The sequence below is a fragment of the Stenella coeruleoalba genome (assembly GCF_951394435.1).
Source record: "Stenella coeruleoalba genome assembly, chromosome: 10".
Classification (NCBI taxonomy): domain Eukaryota; kingdom Metazoa; phylum Chordata; class Mammalia; order Artiodactyla; family Delphinidae; genus Stenella; species Stenella coeruleoalba.
Window position 1 is genome coordinate 64,189,319 of NC_137156.1, and position 22,549 is coordinate 64,211,867.

Genomic DNA, 22,549 nt, shown 5'->3' on the forward strand with positions numbered 1-22,549 from the left:
CTTCTCTTGTGTGCTTCCTACAGACCATAGCTAGTGCTCTACACTGAACTGATTGCTGGATCTGTCACCTCCCACCTGGTCCTGCTGACGGGACCACCTCCCCCTCTCCCGGTCTCTTGCCAGCCCCCCTTGGATCTGAGGGGGCAAGCCTCATCCAGGGGCACATGCGGAGGTGGCTTTGGGAGAGACTTGCCCATCTCGAAGCACCTCCTGTGCATGTGGGGAGAGGGGAGGTGGCCCCGACTCCTGGGCTCTAGCTCACCCCCCGGGTGGAGCTTGCACTCTGGAGTGAGGCTGTCTAGGTTCGGTCCCCATCCTGACCTAGCCGCTCAGTCCTGTGTTTCTCCAGGAGCAGAACATATGCTCCTCCGCTCCAGGTCTCCTCCTCCTTCCTGGATGGCAGAACAATAGTGCCTAGCAGCAACCTTCCTTACACACAGCGCAGAGGACCCAGTTAGGGGAAGGACTTGGCCGAGGTCATGGACAGATCAAGGCCTTGGCAGCCTGGTCCCCATCCCTGGTTCTTGCTCACGGTGAGATAAAAGCCAGAGCTCACTTCTGCACAACTCTTGACCAAGCCAACCAGGAAAGCCCCCACCTGCACTAGGACCCTGAGCTGACCTGAACCTGACCTTGACTCTCACTCTCACTTCAATCCTAACCCCTAACCCTAACCTGACACTGACCCTGACTCTGACCTTGACCCTAACCCTGAACTTATTCCTTCCCCAGTGCCCACAGGAGGGCAGTCCCTGCCATTCGCTGACCCCACAGTAAGCAGCCATCCCTCTGGGAGCCCCGACAGGTGTGGCCATGTGGCCCTCACTCAGGTCCCTGCTCGGGTTACATAGCATTGCTCAGACTGCTCTCTCACCCCCCAACCCCGACTCCTTCCAGCATCTCTGGGGCTGCTGTGGGCAAGGGGCCGCCCAGACTGTGCACTAGCTCCCAGCACCCTCAGGGGTGGTCTGAATAAAGAGACTTGGTCAGAACTCGGATCCAGCTCCCCATTCTCTCGGCCTAGCATGCACAGTGAGCCGTGTGCCTGGCGAACTGGGGGGAAGCAGGCACCCACCAGTCACACACCAGTAACGTGATGAGGCCAGGGAAGGGGCCCTGGAGAAGGGCTGGGGAGCAGGGAGACTCCTGCCCCGGGACACGGGGCTTCATGAGAGCTGGGCCTGCGAGGATGGAGCAGCCTGGGACCCAGTGGAACTGGAGAAGGACATTTCTAGGGGACAGAACAAGGAGGGGCAGGAGCTGGAGAGCAGGAGGTGGCAGCAGATAGGTTTGACTGTTGAAGGGAAGTAAAGGGTGGGGGGAAGCAGGGGTTGAGAGGTTGCATGAGCGACTGCATGCAGGACCAGGACTGCATTGGGGGAGAAAAGTGGGGGGTTGGGCCGTGTGACTCGGACACATCTGCTCACTGAGAGGCCATTTAATAACTCTCAGGTGTCTCTGTCTTTCTCAGCCCCAAGTCCAGGTCCTTGAGGGCAGGGCCAGTGTGGCTCTTTGTAGCCTGTCAGAACGCCGTCAGTGAAAAGCATCTCCCTTGGCCTCTCTCCTCTCTGGCCCTGGTGATCATGAAGTCCTGATTGAGATTGACTGAAGAATTTTACCACTTCCTCACGATCACTGCTGAAAGCAGAATTCTCATCCTGGAGAAGAGATGGGGACCAGAAAGACAGAGCGCAGAGGCTGCTTTTGACATCATCCGGATCACCCGAGGCGCTAGAGTTCCTGGTTCCCAACCAGACTCACAGAGTGGATACCAGTGCTCTCACTGCAGCGAAGGGGCTCCTGCAGCAGCCGGGGGAGGCCATCACTGGAGCGGGGACTCGCCTGCCCGCAGGTGGCCATCCCCATCAGCCTCCCCAGGCACCCACACGGCAGGGGGTTACCTGGCTCCAGGTATCTCTTCTGTAAATGAAGAACTGACCTCAGCTGTCAATTCGCTGTCTAATTCGAAGGCCCCTGCTGGCTTTATGGTTGTGCTGAAAGGGTCTGACACAACAGCCCGAGCTGCCCCGGGAATCTCCTGAAGCCCTGTCCAGGGGCCCCAGTTCAGTAGGTGTTGGGGAGGCCCAGCAAGAGGATGGGTGAAAGGTCCTGGTGAATCTGCACTGCGGTGAGCGTGCACTGATCCTGATGGAGCCGGGGAGTGTGCGGTGCTCTCTGGAGTGAGGCTGCGGCATCGCACCAACTCAGGGCTGCCCTTGGGCAAGGCTGTTGTCACTTGTTAAGGGACAAGAACTACCTGACAACTGTTGGAGAGTTGCCATAGTCCTGGGTGAGGTGCATGCCCACGGCAGCCTGGATATCCTTACCTTTCCTCAGTTCAACCCTCTTCCAGGGACTCTGCTGGGACACCACAGGAGTGTCTGGCAAAACCAGAGCCCAGGACCTTTCTCCATTCAAGCTGCCACATTTGGCGGAACAGCCAGGGAAAGCTCACCCCCGCCCCTTCCTCTGGAGGCGGCAGTGCATGGAGGCAGCTGAGTCTCTCCACTCAATGCCCCACAGTATCTCTGAGGGTCCTTGGATTGCCCCCTGCTAAATCCTTGGGGATTCGGCCTTGGGCCCAGGCTTTCTTGGAGCCTCCCTCAGGGTTTTTTTATGGAAGGCACACCCAGAGCCAAGATGTATGACCCAATTTTCTTATAGTCCAAGGCATGGGCCTGGCAGCTAGGCCCAGCTTGTCCTCCAGGGCTACGCCCCTGCATAAACCCACCCTCTCCCCATGCTTTGCCCTTGGACCACTTCAGAACACAGTCCCCCTGCCTACTGTCACACATCTCCTGTTAGGGCAGGGGGAGCCCCTGCAGGCCACCTGCCCCAAACTCCTCCATGTGGGGAGGAGAAACTGAGGCCTGGCAGGGATGAAGCTGCCCCAAGACCCAGTTCTGTGTTTTTTGGTTCCACATTAGAACCACTATTTAAATAAAGTCCTCCCCTCCCAAAGGCAAAGGAGCTCCCAATGCCTCCCTCCCCAACTCCTGTTGGGGTCCTGAGCCAGAGGTGCTTATCAGTCAGGGCATAGGCCAACCTTGTGCCTCCGTTGTCCCTCCTGCACGCAGGCCCACAGAGGTCATAGGTGTGTAATTCCCTTGGCACCTGCTGGCAGTGAGGCAAGCAAGGTGTGTTTCCTCCCCTGCCCCCAGCCTGCTCCAGCATGGCCATGATATGCGGACTGTAGTTCAGAGACCCCCAAGCCCACACTCTCAATTGCATACCCAGCAAGGGGAAGGGCCTTGCCAGAGGCCACCCAGCAGGTCAGGGCGGAGGTGGAGCTGTTCCTGCCTTGCAGCCCTGAGAGGCCAGCTCTGCCCTGGGGCAGTCGGGAAGAAGGCAGGTCCACAGGAGACAACTCATGGGAAAAAAGCCCAATAAACGGAGCTGTCACTAGCAGCTTGGAGCCTCTGACCAGGAGAGGAGAAATGGAATGACACCACCCGAGACATAAGAACTTCAGTTACAGCCCAACAGACCAAAGTCAGACTTACGGAAGGACGCCAGAAGTCAGCAGGATGGATGGAAGGCCCTTTACAGATCATGTAGTCCACCATTTTACAGATGGCAACACTGAGGCCCAGAGAGGCTCAATAACTTGGAGGCAAGGATGAGGTAAGGAGAGGCCAGGAGCTCCTTGCCCCCAGTCCATGAGCTGCTGCTGGTCAAGAAGGTCATCCAAGGCTGGCCCAGAGAGTGGCAGGGGGCAGGGGGAGGGGAAACCACCAGCTCTGGGGCCACACCCATCACCCTCACCCTCCTCCCAGTCAGGAGAGCAGCAGCATCTCCCTGCGAGAAATTAAACGCTCATCTCCCCCAAGAGCCACCTCCAGGGCTCATCCTGCCTTCTGTCCTGTGGGCCACAAGGGCCAGAGTGGGCCACGCTCACTCCACGGGAATTCCATGGCGGCCCCTCTCAGCTCTGCAGTTTGTCCAGGAGAAGCTGAGCTACCACGGCTCCCTGGAGTTCTAGCGGCTGGGCAAGCGATGCAGCCTCATGTCCTCCTTCTGGATGTGCTCGTAACAGGACTGGCGGGAGAGAGGTGAGGCTGAAGCCAGCTGGCCTGCCCGCTTCAGCCACATGCACAGGCTCTAGGGCCTGACACTGGGGTGCACCCACCTCCCGGGCCTGGACCACTGTGTCTCCAACTCAGCCCTCAGCCACAGTCTGCAAGGAAATGGCTCCTTCCCTCTCCTATTGTGCTCAGGGATGCAGCCTGGAACACACTCAGCCCTGGGGATCCGAGGGCCGGGATGCACTGTGCCCACCTCCCCCCCACCCAGCCCCTTTCAACAAGGGCAAGAGCAGTGGCTCTGTGAGGACCCTTCCCATGGAGACACACAGAAGCTGTGAATTTGAGCTCATCCCCGTGATGGTGTCTGGGGTGAAAGGGGTCTGCCCCAGTGGCCAGGGCATTTCTGCCTGGCCCACCGCCTCTGTCCCTCACCTCCAGGGCCGTGAGCAAGAAGTCATACAGGCCTCCTGTGTGGATAGGGGCCATCATATCACGGATCAGGTGGATCTCGGCTCCCAGGTGCTGGATTCTGGAGAACCACCGCCACCACAACGAGAGGGAAGAGGGGACCTATCAGGGACACGCCTCCAGCAGCAGGGAAGGAGCTCTGGCCTGGGTGGCTGGACACCTGGTCCCTGCTCTGAGTTTGGCACCCACAGGACCCTGGGTGGGCCTCTCTGGGCCTCAGCTTCCCCATGTGTACCAAGAAAGGCTGTGTCCATAAACCCCCATGTTCAAAGACTTTGGAGTATGTCTTGGTTGGGGGTGGGCAGGGTGGGAAGGGAACCTCCTGCAGCCCACCCCCAGCTGGGGCTCACTGGGCACGCGACACCACGTAGATGAGCAGCGGCAGCAGGTCGTCCATGGGCAGATTGTGCTCCTGGCCGAGCATCCGCGACACAGTGGCCTCAATTTCCCCGTATGTCCTCTCTAGCACCTCCAGCTTCTCCCGGGGGTCCACCGTGGTGCTGCAGGAGGGTAGCCGGCTCCAGATCAAGGCCCTCAGGTTCAGTCCCAACCAGGGGCCCCAACACTCCTGCCACCCACACCCACCCTCCCGGGGTGTGGACTCACATCATCTTCTGCAGACATTCCGTGGCTGACAGGAAGCACTTGTCTCTGACTAGGGAGTATCTCTGCGTGGTTGGGGGAGTGGGTTAGATGAGGCCGCAGCCCCCCAGCTCCGTCACCTCCTCTTTCCCAGGGTCAGGGCTGGCCCCCGAGCCCCTCACCACCCACCCCCTTCCCCATCACTGGCTTCAGGACAGCTTTGCCCAGAGGGTTAAGTGACCCAGGGAAGGTCACAGATCCACTGTAAGCCTCAGTCTACTCAACTGTAAAGTGGGGTAAATGGTCTCCAGGAGGCTGGGAGGATCAAAATGGAAAAAGAAGATAAGAATCATAACAGCCAATGGTCACTGGGTGCCGCCCAGTTCTATGTCAATGGTTCTTGAGTCCCAGGGCTTGTTGAAACACAAATTCCAAGTTCACTCCCTGAGTTTCTGACTCAGTAGGTCTGGGATGGGTTCAAGAATCTGCTTTTCTAACAGGCTCCCAGACAACACGGATGCTGCCGATCCAGCAAACACACTGAGAACCAACGCCCCTCATGTTCTGGCCCACATCACCCGACAACAACCACAGGAGGTAGTGCTAGTACGCATCAGGGACTACTTCCACAGATGGGAAAACTGAGGCACGGAGATCAAGCATCTCACCCAAGGTCGTACAGCCAGTACAAGGGTGGAACCTAAGCTTGAACCTGGTCACTGTGGCTGTACACTCATCCACATGGGAAATCAGAACAGTGCAGAAAGCCTGCCATATCCTCCCTCACCCGCCTATGCAGCTTCTGACCAGTGACCATGAGGCAGAGAGCTGCTCGGAAGCCTGGGCAAACCTGGGGGCCCAGCTCAGGCTCAGACCTTCCTCTCCTGGGCAGGTAATGGGCCCACACTCTCACCTGATTGGTCGTCAGCGTGAGGTCCTTGAGGGGCCACAGGTGCCTGAAATTAAAGCAAGGTGGGAAGCTCTGCCAGGACCAGGGTGCGGGGTCTGAGGTCAGAGGGCAAATTCCCTGCACCTCCATGTCCCCCAGGAGGGTTGAGCAGGGGAGAGGGGCAGGGGATGCACAATGGCATCTGGGAACGCTTGTGTGAAGCCCAGGCAAGAGGAGGGCAGGAGGGATTCCCTGAGAGGGCAGCCCTCCATGCAGCCCCAAAACACGAGTGGGACTGGAACACGATGAGGAGACAGAGGGGCAGTGCTGCAGGCCAGGGGACCCTCCCGGGCAAAGTCCTGGGGGTCAGGCCAGAGAGCTCAGTGGTAGAGACTGCTCCAGGGGCTCAGCGAGCAGGCCCAGGCTGGCGAGAAGTAGGGATGCCACGCAAGGCAAGTAGAGCCAATGGAGCAGGGAGGCCAGCATGGAGGAGGCGGCACTGAGGCAGCAGGAGGGGTGGGGAGGAGGGACTCTTGAAAAGCCATGGACAACCAGGTCTCTGGGCTGGTGCCTGGTCAGATACAGGAAACATTCACCACATCGGAAGGGGACACAAGGTTTTTCGGCAGGAAGGGGAATGGGAAGCGCCATCACCTTGAGACAAAGGAAACCAGGTGTGGGAGGAGAGAGTGCGTTCATGCCCTCAACACTGGTAGTATCAATGGATCAAAGGGGCATGAAGGAGAAAGAACATTTTGATGACTGAGGGCGGAAGGGAGGCTCTGACCTACTTCCGGAACAGTCCTCAGTTTCCCCTTGAGGATCTCCCCTCTCCCACTCTCAGTCCAAGAGCTGGGAGCAGGCGACCTTGCCCCAGCCCCAGTGGTAGATATTGAGGCCAGCCTGGCCAATCTGGGCCACAGCCAGCATTCAGGGGCACATTCAAGACCCCAGCCCAGCCAGGGAGGAACTTCAGAGGCTCTGCTGGAGCTGCTGGGAAGGAGACACCAGCTCCCTGTGGGGCCTGAGCTGGGAGAATATAAACCTCGAGTGGCTGGTACCATATTTGTCACCATACGGGGGAGCCAGAGAGCCCAACAGAGAATGAGAGAAGTTGCTTCCTTTATCATGCAACTGGACACCCCGATCCAGCCACACCTGAATCTAGCCACACCTTAGAACTTCATGGATACACGAGCCAATTAACCTCCCCGCTTTTTTGCTGAAGACAATTTGGGTTTGTACCCTCTGCTACACAAGAACTCTGGCAATCGTGGCATGGTAGGGACGCTTACTTCTGTACATCCAGGAACTCAAGCAGCTTGGTGTCGGGGAAGAGGCTAAGGTTGGCAATGCCCTGGCTGTAGAGGCTGTCCTCCCTCTCATGAAGAAGCAGGTAGAGAGTGAAGAGCTCCGAGTAGAAGCTGGGCAGGACAAGGGGTAGCATCAATCTGTGCACCTGCAGGTCCCTGAGTGAGAGCCACCAGGACAGGTCAGGGTCAGCAGGGTGGGCTTGGGGATCTACTTGGGCTGCCCCTCAAAGAGTCCACAGAACTCCTCGTCCCACCACAGTGTTCCTGCCTCCAGCCTCCTCCATCCTGGAGAAAACCCTTCCCAGCCTGTTCTCAGTCATTTCACAACCAATTGTCATCTGTGACTACCTCACACTCTCACTTGACTTTGAGAACCAATATGGCAGCTGAGGCAGAATTTTGATCCCCATTTAACTGAAAGCAAAACCAGGGCCTTGATAGATGAGTGACCTGCAGCAAAGCTCTCAGCAGCCGTTCCAAGCTAGTCCAGTTCTGCCTCCTAGTTTTCTGTGCTTCCTAGGACTCAGGGGGAAGTTCTCCCTAATGTCTAACCCCATTTCCCATGCCTCCTGCAATGCAGTAACAGAAAGACCTCTCTGATCAGGATCTCTGGGCCTGGAATCTGAAGGCAAATTGTAAGGTTTGGTCTCGGGGGACTGGGGAGACAGATTTAATGACCCACTTAATTCCTGCTCTGTGTGACCTCAGGCTCAGCCCCTGCCAGGCCTCAGTTTCCACATCTGTGCACAGGGAAAAGGAGGTGCCTGAGGCAGTGCTCACCCGCCATACACCCAAGAGATGAGGGTGGGATAACATGTTTAGAACAAAGACGCACTTGATGCACTGTGGCAGGGCCCCTCCCCAGGTTGCTCAAGGAAGAGAGGTCATGGATCATTCTGATTCTTGAATGGTGAATGAGCAATATTTGGTCAATAGCATGAACCCCTAACACTTCCCAAGAAATACCCTTTTCCCCCGAAGGAGGACCCAGAAGCAAAGGTATACGGACTCCCAGGACCCGAGCCTGGCTGCTTGCACCAGGGCAGAGAACCCCACAGACCTAATGGGGGCAGTCACCTTGTCTCTGCATCTTGATCTTCCTCTGGGACCTGGCCCTTGCACTGTAAGGCAACCTGCAGCAGACCCCTGCAAACCAAAGGGAGGGGCAGCGTGGCTGCCATCTCCCACAGGATGGGAGTCACCAAAGGCCAGGCAGGTGGGCTCCACCCCCAGAACCATGGAGCCTGAGGACTGCAGAGCCCAGTGGCCCAAACCCCAGCAGCAAGGAGGTTGGGAGTACGGGATGTCTGCCTGAGTGTCCTGGAACCCTACCACAGCACTAACTGCAGCATCTAAGGTTTCAGTTTATAGCGTTTGACGAGGTCACAGCTCAGCCGGGACAGGACGGGAGATGGTGTCTGAGCCCAGGTCAGGCTCCGTTTGCAGTGGGGTTAGAGTTCTCCTGGGGTCAGGGCTAGCCCGGGGCCTGGCTGGGGCTTGGACTCTGGCTGCAGTCAGGGCTTGCTACCACCTCCCCACCCTCTAACCCCTATGCTCACCAGCTGCATATTAACCAACCCACCCTCTGTTTCTTTCTCAATCCAGACCCAAGGCAAAGGCACCCTTCCTACCCAGGGCACCAGGCAGAGCTGATGCTTGGAAAGGGCAGAGCTTCCCCCACACCCCGCTCTGGGGTCACAGTGCAGTGGTTGTCCCCATGTACCACCAAGCTCACCTGTAGGCGGCCCAGAGTTCCTGGGCGTGCTGCTTCACCTCCTCCTGTGCCAGCCCCTGCAGGTGCTTGTTGGCCCCAATGCCTGAGTATGTGGCCTGGAAGGTCAGCATCAGAGTCCGGAGCAGCTTTCCCAGGGGATGCAGAGAGTTGCTCAGGGCCTGGGCAGGTGCAAAGGCAACAAAGAGATACTCAGCACCGTGGGCTGGAGCACAGCGTGCCCACGCAGGACCCCACTTCTTCAATGGGAGCACCGAGGCACTCTCAGCAAGGGCCCACAGGCAGGCCTGTCCCCTCTGGTCAGCACCCTCCCCTGGAGCCCTTACCTTCCTGAGGCACTGCTGCAGGGCCTCGGGCGCCCGGTGCTGCAGCAGCTCCTCCAGGATGTCCTCCATTCTGCCTGCGTGGTCCTCGGGGTGGGTCCTGGGGCACCACACACACACACGTCTCTCACCCACGCCCAGGCCTGCCCTCTCTGGGAAGCCTTCCTCCCCTGGCCCACTCAGAGCCCCACGACCCCAACACTGAGCTCTGGATGCCCTATGGGTACACACGCCCACGCATGCCTGGGCCTCACCTCTCGCAGCACAGGTACTCCTGGGACTTGCGCAGCTCCCTTGAGCTCTGCACGTGGAAGCCCAGCAGGGCCTCCTGCAGGTCTCCAGGGCAGCCGGCTTGAACAAAGTCCTGGAAGGGGCCATAGACGCCCTGCCAGCGGCTCTCCACGGGGAAGACGCCCAGGCCCAGCTGCCTGCGATGGAGGCAGTGGGGGACATGGATAGGGATGGAGCCATGCTGGGCAGGACCCTGATCAGCCCTTGGAGAGGTGGGGATATCCAGCCTGGCCCAGAGTCAGGGCCCAGGTGGGGTGGGTGGAGTGGGGGATGCAGAGCGGCCTGACCTCCAAGGCTCCAGGAGGAGAAACGGGAGGCAGAGAAGGGTCAGAGAGAATCTACTCCACGGTAGAGAAAAGAGACAGGGGCACACAGAGCACTGGAAAAGAAACAGAAAGAGCTGGAGAGCTGAAGGCCAAGTCCAGAGAGTGGGGTCTTGGCCTAAGAGAGACCAGGGCCCAAATCCCAGGATGCCCCCGCCACGGGACCCCGCTCTCCCTCCTACCACACCTGGGTCCTTCCTGAGCTTGATCCTGTCTCAGCCAATAGGCTTAGGGGTCTGGCCGTGTGTGTGTCTGGTGCAGTGTCTAATGGAGCACTGCTCTCCCATGTCACGCTCATAGATTTTCCTACACCTGCACCCGACCCGGGCTCACACCCCTAGGGTTTGCCATCCACTTCTAGCTCCTGCTGTCAGGGAAAAGAAACACGCAGGGACAATGTGTCAAGTAAACAACATGTGAAATGCTGGCTGGCACCATTAGAACCACCACCCTCACCTCAACAGACATAGTAAGAGTCACCACTTGAACAACGGTTTTCCAAGGAAGAACTCTGTCCCCATAGGGAAGAAGTCCATCCTCTTCTCAAATACCCCAGGATAGGGACAGTGATTCCACTTAGTAAGTTTCCTTCTTTACCCTGGCTGCCAGGGAACTCAGAGCCAGGCTAATGCTTGATTATAAGGCCTATCTGCACCTCCCTTTCTTGTAAGCTCAACTCACACTTTAATTTTCTACCTTATTCTTGCTTGTTTTGTTTCATACACTGTCTTGTACCCTTCCTAGAATAAAAGCAGGGTCTAAGCAAAGCCTACACATAGTATTTTTCTCCGGTTTTGTGGCATGTGGAGTTACCGCCACATAGCCCTTAATTCCAAGAGTCTCTGACAAGGGCTATGCGACCTGAGCTCTGTGAACTCTCCAAAGAGCTAAGAGGAGGTACAGAAAAGCCGTTCTAATGAGACCTGAGTCTTTAGGGTAGAAACATAGACACACACAGACACCCCCCCCCCCAGAAAGGCTTCAGAATACACAGGCCAGACAGTCAGTCTCTCACCTCTTGCGGGTACTGCCTGGATCTGGAGGGAGGGCAGCTGTGTCCAGCACACCCTGGGTATGCAGTCCTCTCCCTGCCCCACTGCCAAAAGAGCCCTCCAGGGTGAAGCCATTAGGGAAGGTGACCTTGCCCTGGAAGCCGGGAGACAGATGCAGGGATGTCTGTCCATCTGTCTGTCCAGCTGCCCTTCCATCCCATCATGACAGGCCTCACGCCTGTCCATCCCAGGTCACAGAGGCTAGAAACTGATGGATGGCCTTCCCACCATCCATTCAATCTGCCCCACCCCAAGGGGCTCATAATCCTCCACCCCTGCAGGAGCCCCTGCCTGTGTCCACCACCAAGGGGCTCATCTCTGAGGCAGGAAACGGCGAGGGAGACAGAGAAGGGACTCACAGGTCAGAGTGGGGAGGACCACCACTGGGTCCAGAAGTAGGCAGAGGCCTCGGGAGGACATAAGGCATTACCGGCCTTGAGGAGGGGCAATTCCTTGCTGCATGCGACTGTTCCATTCACAGCATTCCTAGTCTCCATCCACTAGATGCCATAGTACCCCCCAGTCAAATAGCCCCCACATTTCCAAAGGCCCCAGCAGGGATACAGCAGGGATACCTTCTGCGAGGTCAGCTCAGGCAGAAACATACTGAAGGACGATGCCTCCAGGGGCACCTGCCCAAGGCACTGATGGTGGTGGTGGAGGGGGTGGATCCCTCTCTTGGGGGCCAGGAGGAGACACAGCCGGGAGACCACCAGCACCCTCTGCACCCAAGGCAAGCCTACCTATCCCCTCTTGACTCACACCTGATCAAATCACACCTCCGCAGCAGGGAATCGTCACTGCATCCACCCCCTAGATGTAGTGGAGATGGGAGAGGCCCTCCCTTACCTGCTCCACCTACCCTCAGCCCTAAATCCAAGCAGGGAGATTACAGGCCCCAGCCAAGGTCTCAGCAGGGAGTGGAGTAAGGTCTCTGTGGCTCTCACCTTCCCCACGAAGGTCAGGTCCCTGGCGAAGGTGCCCTCATACAAGGAGTCATCTTCAGAGAGAAGGATCCCTGGGCCCTAGGGAAGGAAGCGGGGAGGGTAGGAGCAGTGGGTTAGGAAGGGCCAGAAGACTGGCGGTGGGGAGGGGAGGTGGGCAGTGACCCATGGGCAGAAGGGTCCTGAGCCCTGCCATACCTCCCAGGACTGTGCCTAGGTGGGATGCCAGCCCCTGGCCTTCTGAGCACTGAGCACAAGGCCCATGGACCTCGACCCTGGGTTACCTTGACCGACACCCTGGGACCTGGCTCCTCCCCTCCAGCAGCCTCTCTCAAGAAGCCTCCTGGGGGACCCTTCCTTCCCACCTACAGCTCAGGAAGTACTGGGCTTTTCCTGAACCATCCCCACTTCCCTGTCACTGACCCCGGGGACCGTGGAGCTGATCAGGCTCCTGTGCTGCATTGGCTGCCAGGAAGCTCAGAAGCAAATGGGATACAATTCGTGTTCTATTTATTTCTGAATCTATCTTATGTGCCTATTCTTACCTTTTCTTCCTCCTTCAATCCTTTCCAGGACAAAGGATAGATAAACAAACAAGCCACAATATCAGTAACAGCCATCAGGCCAGAGCCGCACTATGTGCCAAGCACCTGGCAGGGTGTGGGTGAGGCAGAAGGTGAGGGCTATGCCGGGCACGGGAGACCTGCACTCAACAGAATGCGACAGTGGGCAGGTTCTCTGACCTCTCTGAGCCTCACGTTTGTCACTTTTACACTAGGGACAATAACATGACCCCAGGGCTACTGGGAGGATCCCATGAGGTCATGTTGGGAGGCTTAGCCCAGAGCTAGACACCCAGTTAGGGGTCTATAAACATGGGTGGTAGAGGCTGCTGGCATCCTCATTACTATGCACTTCATTGTTGCTATTTTAGTGAGTCGTTATGATAAGTAGTTCACCTGAGCTGCTGATGGGAAAACTGAGGCTGGGAGGGGCAGGGACTTGGCCAAGGCCAGGGTAGGTAGGTGGCAGAACTGGATTCCTGCCCAGGTTCTGGCTCCCTCCAGCACGTCGGAACCCCGCTTCCTGCTCCATCCACCCCTGACCAGTCTCAGTTCAGCTTTGGAGCCCCCAGAGCAGGGAAAGGGTAGCTCAGGACACACGTGGGTCACTGCACTCACCACCATCTTGTCTGCCTGGAAGGTCCCCTGGTAGCAGACACCCGCCTGGGTGACCACGACCCCTGGGCCATGGCGCTGGTCAGCCTGCCACATGCCAATATAGCGCTCACCCCTGGGGGAGGAGAGAGTAGGGCCAGAGTTGGATCAGAATTGTTCCCATGCACCTTCTGTGTGTTCTGCTGGCATGGGACTGGGGTGGGGGCAGGGGTCAGATAAGGAGCAATGACATGGCCTGAATCCACTCAAGTCAGACATAGGGCAGGTGAGGTGAGGACCTGCAGGAGGAACGAGGGTGGAGGAGGAAGGGAGCCTGCCTGGGGGAAGGCATCCTGGCAGGCTTCCCGGAAGAGGTGGCAGGAAGGACAGATGGAGTAAGTAAGGGTGCCATTTAACATATGCAAAGCCATTGAGGCAGGAGTGTACGGTAGATACGTGGGGGCATTCAGTGGTCTAAAAGGCTAGGGGGTACACAGGTGGCATGGCAGGCATGAGGTCAGAGGAGCAGGCAAGGCCTCAAATGTCAGGCCAAGGACACTGGGCTCTGTCTCAGCCCAGAGAGCCTGGAAGGGCTGTGATCCTTTGATAGGACCAGATCAGGGGGCCAGAAACTCCTCTCTGAAAGCGCAGGGAGGGGCCAGAGTTGGGGGGGCTCCTGCAGTCAAGGTCGGGGTCCCTCATCCTGAGCCTCAGCAACAACCGAGGGAATGGAAAGAAAGTGAGGGGCTTCAGAGAGACTCTGGGGGACAGACAGAACGGACCCAGTGACGACAGGGAACCCGGGCCCTGAGGCATTTGGCCTGTGAGGCCCCTCTGCCCCTCAATCCTGGTGCAGGGCTGCAGAGCACTCGCCTGTCGCCGTCGTCCTGGACGCCATAGCCACTCCTCTGGCCCCTCTCCCAGTGGCCCGTGTACCTGCAGGGCTGAGGGGTCTGCGGGGTGCTCTCAAGGACCCCAAATCCATGCCGCAGGCCTTCCTGAAAGTAGCCCTTGTACACCTCGCTGGTGCTGTACCTGCGGAGGGTCACCAATGGCTGGCCCTGCCTCCCAGAGGACGAGCCTGTCCCACGAGCCTGTCCTACCATCAGGCCAAGGGTCACTTACTCACAGATGCCATAGCCGCACATGCTGCCTTCCCGCCAGTGGCACTTGTAACAGTCAAACTTATCCTCGGAGGCCTGGGGCACCAGGCGGATGCCAAAGCTGTCAGTGTGGGTGGGCAGGGAGGGAAGTCAGCACTGGGGCCACAGCCCTGGCCCAAGACACCTGTCACACCCCCTCCATGCCCAGGAGTGTCCCTGCTCTTCCAAGGGGCCTTCTCAGACGATGGGGAGAATCTGAGAGGTGCTGAGCCCCATCTTGTTCCCAAGGGCCCCTCAGGACACCTCATCTCCACCCCAACCCCCATGCACTCTGGGAGGGCCTTCTGGCCCTGGACCACTCCCTCCATGACCTGCCCCCCTCCTCAGGCCTAGTTTCCCCTTTAGGACAATGAGTGGAGCTGGACCACATGGCCTCCAAGTTTCTGCTTGAGGTTTGGGAGTGTAGGATGGGGCCCAGCTGGTGACAGTGGAGAGGGGTGGAAACCACTCCCTGCCTGCCCACCACACAGTCCTGTGTCAGCCCCAGCCTTACCCGTGCTCCAGGCCCTGGCAGAAATCCCCCACGTGATTCCGCCCGTCTGGCCACTTCAGGGTTCCCCTGTAACACAGTCGAGGTCCACGGGCATCAGGTCCATGGGCATCAGACCCACCAGACCTTCAACACACACAAGACCCCCAGCCAACCTCCGCCGCAGACTCTCTCCGAGGCCTCGATCCCCCTTGGACTGGACTCTCTGCCCCAACTCGGTCTTCTTCTCCGAGCTTTATGACCCCACATGGGCTCTCAGCCCTTCTCTACTCCTGGCACAATGGCCCCAGCAGCCTCACAGAGTGTGCTCCACACCCAGCAGGGAGAGATCTGGAAGCATCCAGGTTGCCTTTTTCCCTTGACCAACAGGAAGCTCAGAGCTAACCTTCAAGCTCAAGCCAAGTGCTAGTTAGTGGGGTTTCTACCGTCCTTGTCTCCTCTTCTGACACAGCATTGCTTTTTCTGTGTTTTTGTTCACAAGCTTCCTCAAGCCCTTTCTGGAAGCAGGCAGGGTATCAGAAACGAGTGGAATGCTTGCAAGCGTAACCTTGGCGAGTCCTTTCTGCTTTCTGGGCCTTGGTTTCGCCAGCTGTAGCACAAGTTGGGGCCATGTTCTTCAAAAGCCTATCTGCCTGTGAGGTCGTGTCGACCTGCAACTGAGGCCAGGTTCACCCTAGAACCTGCCCTGAGGCCTGGGGAAAGTCATGCCAGTCTCTGGGCCTCAGCTTCTGCACCTATCACCTAACGGGGGTGATAACACTCCCCCAGAGCATTCTTGTAAGGAATGATGAAGACAGAATGTCTGCAAAACATTTCTACCACCACCAGACAATGCTATGTAGACATGAGAGTTTTCTTCCACCCGCCTGAGAACAGAATGGTGACCGTGGGCCCTGCAGGTCAGCTTCCTGATGACTGCCCCACGCTCGGTAGCCTCACTGCCATCAAGACTGTATCTGGCACAAACCTACAGTGGGCCAGGTCCTGTCCAAGAGGACTTAAGAGAGACTGTGGGGGACAAACAGATTTCACCACAGGCGGGTAACAGCCTTTGGTTCATGCCCCGAGGCAATTAGGTCCATACGGGTCCTGTCTGCCCCTCGGACTCCCAGGAGGATCCCTGCCTTGCTTGGCCCAGAGCCTCCTCGGTCACTCACTTGCCATGGGGCCTGCCACCGTACCACTCGCCCTCATAGGTGGCCTGGCTGAAGCGGCCCTCCGCACGGAAGGTGTATGCTCCACAGCGGCAGGTGGGGGGTTCAGAAGGCTCCAGGCCCGCCCCCAGCACCGGGAAGTCCTTCTTCCCACGCAAGGTCTGGCACACAGCCTGGGTGACCTTCCGCTGCCAGGCCACCTGCGGGGGGACAGGGAAACACAGGACAGGCCACTGTTGCTGGAGGCAGCCCCTCTAGGAAGCCTCCTGGGGCGGCATCAGGTATCACCCTACCCACACCCACTCTTATCACTTGCAGGGACCTCCAACGGCTCCCGTGCTGCTCCCTGGGGCCTCACTCAGACCTGAATACTTGTTTGCAGCTTCGGGCCTGCCCAGAGAGGCCAAACAGAACCTTCGAACAGGCCCCAACCCTGGCTTCACAGAGAAAAACACGTGTTCTCTTCGGCATTCTGATGCCTGAGACCAGGCTGACCCCTGACTCACTCTGACCGTGACTCCAGGGGCTTGACATTCCCAACGAGCCTCCCCTTACCCTCCTGTCGCCTTCCCTCACTCCCCTGACCCCACTCCCCGGACTCACAGTCCGCCCACACTCACCCGGCCCTGTGGGTCCTTGGAGCACAAGGAGAACTCTTCCTCAGGCGTGAGGAGGTGAAACATGCACCTAGACAGATGGAGCCAATGAGTGGGCTCCCGCTCTGTCCAGGAGGGTGCCGAGGGAGGGCCCAAGTCAGAGCCCCGGCGTGGGCAGGTTACACGGGGTAGAGGGAGGGAAGGCCTGGGGTGTCACTGGATGGGGGTGCTCACCCGTCCTGCCCAGGTTCCACCCACACCAGCTTCAGATCAAAGGTGTGGACACTGTGGCCCTGGAAGAGAAGGGGGCACAGGTGGGCAAGACGCTCACCTATTCTCTGGTCTGGCCTTGCTCCCAAGCAGCAGCTCGCTGGCACACCGCTGGGTGTCCCCAGCATGCTCAGTGCGGCACGCCCAGCACTGAGTCCCACACCACCCCTGCCGGCTCCCCATCTCCAGGGCAGGTCCTCCACCTCCCTTCCCACCCGAGGGCCTGGCCAGAAACCCAGGACAAGCCTCCCGCACCCCCGACATTCTGCTCCATCAGGGCCCCCAGAGTGGTCTTCTGGAAATGCAGCATGGATCTTGTTAGCCCCTGCTGGAAACCTCTCTAAGGTCCCTACGGCTGAGCCTGACCCCTGAGACCACACAGACCACTCCCCTCCACTGCCTGGGCCTCCTCCAGTTTGCCACAAATTCTCCTCAGCCTGAACCTTTGCATGTGCTCTTCCTTCTACTTGGAATGTCATCCCTGCTCTGAGAGATAGACCAAACCTCCCTTCCTCTGGAGGCTTTTGCGGAGTGACCTTTCACCTGGCAACAGACACAGGTGGAAGCGGCACCAGGCCCAGGCCTGAGGGGGAGGAGGAGTGTGCCAGACACGGGCCAGGACAAGAGAGGGTCCAGCACAGACAACAGGACGTGCCAAGGTCCAGAGGTGGGAAAGGGCTCAGCACCTTTTAGTGACAGTATCTCGTCAGCATACCTGGAGCACAGAGGGTGAAATTGGGAGTGGAGGGAAACTCAAACTGAATCAAAACCCCAAAACCAGGCTTCAGGAGACACAGGTTTGGATGGGCAAGTAGCATCCCTTCTAGGCCTCAGCCTCCCTATCTGCAGGGGAGCTCCAGGCTGACACTCTAGGGGGATACAGAAGGCAGTGCTCTGGCTATCACAGCGGCAATATAAGTTCAGGGGGAACTAGGCACAGCCAAGGTTATGGGCCACATAACAAATCCCAAACCCTAGTACCGGCTCCCTCCTGACTTCTGTAATGCCGAGAGCCCGGGCACTGCTGCTACATGGAACTCCTCTCTAGAAGCCTTGCATGTGCCCTGAATGGTTCACGCAGCCCTCCTCAGCCACTACGGGCCACTTATGACCGTTGTCTGAGGTTCCTCTCCTGTTGGAGGAAGACAACTAGGAGTTGTCTGCCATCTGCTGAAGCACAAACTGACAAGTGTCCCACTTTACAGGTAAGGAAACTGAGGGGAAGACATTTAACAGGGATACCAGCTGTGGAGAGTTGAGACTGGAAGAGCCCTGCTCCATAGCCCACACTCCTTCAGGGATGGCTCCACCTGCTGCCCCCACCCTAGCACTCTGCCTTTCTGCCCCCATCACCTCCCCAGGCCCAAGTTCTTGCTCCCAGCCACATGTCTCTTTCCTACTCCTTTTTTCAACCAGCCCTCAGACCCCCACTGTGACCCCACGACCTCTGGCCAGCCCCACCCTACCTGTAGCAGGACAAGGGCATCATCAAAGAGCAGCACACGCTCTGCCCTCAGCGGGGTGACCGTCACAGGTATGTCCTGGCTGTCTTGCAAGAGTCGGTGAGCGGGGGTACAGAGCACATCCTGGTGAGGCGAGGAGGGAGGTGCAAGGCTCAGGGACCTCTGTCCTGGATGCTGCTGGCCACTCCACGGCCCGCCTCTGCCCCAGGCACCTCCCCCAACACTCTGAGCATCTCCTGGAGGCTCCCAGGTCAGCGATGGGCACTGGGGCTCCAAGGTGGGGGGGTTCATTCCTGGCTATACCCAGAAGGACAGCACAACTTCTCTTGAAGCCTTACTTTGTCCTCCTCCAACCCATCTCAGGCCACGGCCCCAGTCAAGCCCCCATCAACTTTCACCCAGGGTTCTACAATCCCTGCCTCTCTCTGGCAATTCCTGTCCCCTTCACTTGTCCTCCTAATTCTCTGCTGCACTGGGCCCCAAGCCTGTCACGTCCTGTGAGAGCACAGGGGACTTTCCCTCCTGCAGGGGCAATACGGGCAGTGACTCGGGGGTGCAATCATTCAGTGACATCCCAGGAGACAGGGTCGATTCTGCTGACCACGCTTCCCCAGAGCCAGAAGCTCACATCCCAGCCCAGGAGGTGCTCAGCAAATGGGTGAGGATGGCTGGACAGGGGAACGTCACAGACACCTGCTTTAGCCACTGCCCCCCGACCCAGGTGGGGAAGCTGAGGCATGGAGCAGGCAGCAGGCAGCTCAAGCTACCCAACGGGCCCCTGCCGGATGGCAACCCCTTCCCTCACTGCCCCTCAGGCCTCGAACTCACCCGCAGCCGGCTGCTCAGAGTGTGCCAGAGGGCCTGCGTGGCCATGGCCTGCTCCAGCTCCTGCCTCATGAAGGACTGCAAGTTCCCAAAGACGGTGGCTGCATGCACCAACAGCTCCCGGGTGGGGTGACTCTGTAGGGGGACAGAGCAGCCGGGGTGGGGTATTATCAGAATCCTCTCCCACCCTGTGATGACTGCCCCAGCCCTGGCCTGGCCCCAGCCGGTCAGGAGGTCTGGGTCTAAGTCTAAGTTTTCCCTTTTCTCCCTGCCGGCCCCTCCTCTGGCAGTAGGAGGATGCTTCCAGGGGATTTAGGACCATTCGATGACTCCCCCAGCTGGGGCTGGGCCATGTGTCCTCACACCCAGTACATGATTCTACATTTGTTCTCTGGGTCTCTGCTGGCTCCACCAGGGCAGGGCCATGTACCTCAGATACCCCAGGGCAAGGACATATCCCTTCAACCCCCCCAGAGCAAGACCATGTCCCCAAGGCATGGCCAGGTCCTTCTCAAACCAGGGTTCCTGAGGAGGCAGGTTCCCTGAGCCAGAGGCCTGTTTCTCCATCCCTCAGCTTCCCCATGGGAGACAGGCCTGACAACCAGCAATTACCCCCTACTCCCCATCACCCCTGCTACCTACCTCCCCGACAGTGTCCCTGAGGCTCAGCAGGAGGAGCACGCACTGCTGCACATGATGGGTGAGTGGCTGGCGGAGAGCCTGGACCAGCGCGGTGCCCACCGAGCCCTCTGAGCTCATGCCCGACAGGAACTGCTGCAGCGCCTTCCGCTGGCCCTGCCAGTACTCGCTGAGCGGAGGGAGGGCCGCACACCCCTTCACTCTCCCCTCCTCTGTTCCCACACCTGCCACCATTGCCCCCTTGCCCTGGCTAATCTCTCAGATCCCAGGACAGTCCCAGACCCCAAACCTCTCTCCCATCAGAAAAACAGTGGCTGAGTGACCCTGTTGGAGATTCGGTAGCAGTATCCCAGAGATGAAAGCCCACCCTGAGTAGCAATTAGGAATGCTCCCCCACCCCAGGGTCACTCCCGTGAGTTGGTATATGGATTCTGCTCACAGCCTCACTAGGCTTCCCTCCCTCTCTTCAGTGTGGAGCAGCATGCAATTGCTAGAGCCAGGATTGCTCAGGATGAGTCCCGGGCCGTGACACTCACTGCTCTGGGGACGTGGCTTCCCCAAGCCCTCCCTCCCAGACACCCCCAACTCAGAGGCCCACTGCAGTATTCCATGCTCACCTCCTCCTCTTTACTGCCTTCTGAAAGGCCTGCACTGCCACACAGCTTGTGTAGGACTCGATGTACCTGTAGGTAGCACAGGGGACACCCAGCAAGCCCAGCGCTCAGCTCCAGACCCAAGCCCCTGCCCTTCTGGTGTCCCCAGATCCCACCCACTGAGTGGCTGCAGCCCTGAGGGCCTGGCTCTGGGCACTGGTGACCTTGAGTCTTAACTGACCCAACTAGACAATTCTAACTCAAAGTCTCTTTTCCCTGGGAGGCCACCAGGCTCAGATCTGGGGTGCCTGAGCCTGTCACCAGGCTAACATCCAAACCCAGGGCTGAACCCAAACCTTTGCCAAAGCCCTGACCCACGTGAGTCCCAGTGCCGGCCCCAGCCCCGCTTCGGCTATCTTACTCCAGGTGGACTTGCAAGACACGGTCAGCGCTGTGCAGCAGCAGCAGGGATTCCAGACTGATGGAGTCCGGGTGGCGCAGCCTCTCCTGCAGTGAGTGCAGGCTTTCCTCCGTCACCTCCCACAGCTGCTGGGAGCTCCCGTGCAGCTGCTGCAGGAGCTGTAGGCACTCTCTGCCCCAGGGATCTGAGGGCTCTGGAGCTGGGGCAGGAGCACAAGCACACTGTGAGGGGAACAGGGCCGCTCCACCTTCCAGGGAGCACGCAGAGGCCCTGGGTGGTCACCGGAGGGGCAGCAGCACCCCTAGCCCTGGAGCTGCAGCTAGGGTCTCACATCCCTGGGGTCCTTGGGACAGAACTGGAAGCCCATGTGCCCCCTTGAGCTCAGCAAGGGATGGGCAGGCTACAGCAGTGGGCAGCACCCTTGTGGATTCAACAGGGGCACGTGTCCACCTCCTCACTAAACAGGGACAGCACTGATGACCTAGGGCCACCAAGTACAAGAATCCCCCCTGAGCTTCAGAGCTTCCTCAGGTCCAGAATGTGAAGCCCATAGGGTCCTGTAGTCTCCTGCCATTCACAGATGCACCAACAGAGCCCCCAAGAGGAAGGCACCTGCCCAAGGTCATTTTGTAAACCGGGCATCCTGCCTTCCAGTCATGCCCTGGGTGAAAGCAAGATGAGAATTCAGGCAGAGAATCCAGGCCTGTGCCCTGGGAGGGATGGAACATCGTCTCCGTTCACAGAAGGTCTGGGCTAGAATGGGGTTCACAGCCTGGTTCCCTGGGGTCCCTTTGAGAAGGAAGCAGCCAGCAACTGGGGGTGAGGGCCCTGGATCCATCCAAAGACACCCACACCAAACGTCACCGCTCCCATTTGCAGCTGAGAAAGCTGTAGCTCAGAAGGTCCAACAGGGAGGACTCCTGTCCCTAGGACGGTTCCTGCATCCCCCACCCTCCCCTCAACTCACCGGCCTCCAGAAGGGGCTGGAGGACAAAGCTGTTGATGCGTGCGAGTGTGGCTGAGAAGACCTCCTCCAGCCGCAGCAGGGCTGCCTCCTCAGGGCTGCACATGGCCAGGGTGCCAGACTCAGGGCCTGAGAACCAAGCAAGATTAGAGCGAATAGCAGCCATGGGAGCAGGGTGCCCTCTCAGGCTATATGCCCAAAAGGCCCATGACCACCCTACCTCAGAACTGAGCAAGGAGCCCATGTCACCCCAAAGGGGAGTTTCTGAACTGGCCAGTGACCCCTGCTCATGCTCCACTTGGGCCCAGCTGAGGGGAGCCTGAAGGAGTGGGAAAGAGGACTCAGAACTGCCAAGGGAAGCATCTATTTTTTACCCAAAAGGCAGATGCTCCTTAAGCCCTCTGGCCTGCTCATTCCTCTGCTCAAACACCCACCATGGCTCCCAAGAGCTCAGAGTAACATCTAGTAGTGCTCCAACCTAGTCCTCTCTCCACTGACTCTCTGGAAACAAGGACATACTCTCGGAGGAGCACAGCCTTTATCTCAAGGCCATGGCTCAGGACTCCCTGTCACCCAATAGGGCTATGTAGGAGGGGTCTGGGAGAAGTGGGAAATATCCTGCTGGAGCCATGAAGGATGGGCAAGAAATAAAGAGGCAGAGAGGAGGACAAGGCATGCAGGTGGGGGAACCATGAGAGCAAAGGCTCATGGGCATGAAGGCCCAGGCTCTGCAGGTGGCCCACCAAGAGCTCCCTAAGTGGCTAACAGAGAAGCCATGGAGGGCCTCAGAGTGGGGGAGTGATGGGATTCAAAGTCAGACTTGGGGACATGGACTTGGTGACAGTTTCAGAGGAGATGATACCAAGCCATGA

General features: G+C 58.5%; 1 protein-coding gene across 4 annotated transcripts; it reads right to left on the minus strand.

Moving 5' to 3' along the window:
- Positions 1 to 2,846: 2,846 nt before the first annotated feature.
- Positions 2,847 to 22,194, minus strand: ALS2CL (ALS2 C-terminal like). 4 transcript variants are annotated; one of them, XM_079934285.1, is made up of 25 exons: positions 21,681 to 22,194; positions 20,714 to 20,912; positions 20,317 to 20,382; positions 19,703 to 19,868; positions 19,064 to 19,195; positions 18,239 to 18,358; positions 16,737 to 16,795; positions 16,527 to 16,593; positions 15,910 to 16,106; positions 14,756 to 14,821; positions 14,225 to 14,323; positions 13,973 to 14,134; positions 13,124 to 13,235; positions 11,946 to 12,023; positions 10,962 to 11,092; positions 9,587 to 9,760; positions 9,336 to 9,432; positions 9,013 to 9,170; positions 8,355 to 8,423; positions 7,260 to 7,388; positions 5,989 to 6,031; positions 5,100 to 5,161; positions 4,844 to 4,993; positions 4,458 to 4,554; positions 2,847 to 4,038 (listed from the first exon to the last, which is right to left on the minus strand). In XM_079934285.1, the coding sequence occupies exons 1-25, from the start codon at positions 21,919 to 21,921 to the stop codon at positions 3,979 to 3,981; spliced, it is 2,934 nt and encodes a 977-aa protein (XP_079790411.1). In that variant the 5' UTR covers positions 21,922 to 22,194; the 3' UTR covers positions 2,847 to 3,978. The 4 variants fall into 4 exon arrangements, with proteins under 4 accessions (XP_079790411.1, XP_079790410.1, XP_079790413.1 ...); XM_079934284.1 differs by having other exon boundaries at positions 7,260 to 7,433; XM_079934287.1 differs by lacking the exon at positions 9,587 to 9,760 and having other exon boundaries at positions 7,260 to 7,433.
- Between the last annotated feature and the right edge of the window lie 355 nt (positions 22,195 to 22,549).

What these genes read in the sequence shown, in the direction of transcription:
- ALS2CL (XM_079934284.1), bottom strand. Translation starts at nt 21,921, where the DNA reads ATGGGCTCCTTGCTCAGTTCTGAGGTAGGGTGGTCATGGGCCTTTTGG. An exon ending in AAGGCAGTAAAGAGGAGGAG is followed by an intron (nt 19,869 to 20,316) that starts GTGAGCATGGAA and finishes CCCTCCGCTCAG; the next exon opens with CGAGTACTGGCAGGGCCAGC. An exon ending in ATGCCCTTGTCCTGCTACAG is followed by an intron (nt 16,796 to 18,238) that starts GTAGGGTGGGGC and finishes CTTCTCTTCCAG; the next exon opens with GGCCACAGTGTCCACACCTT.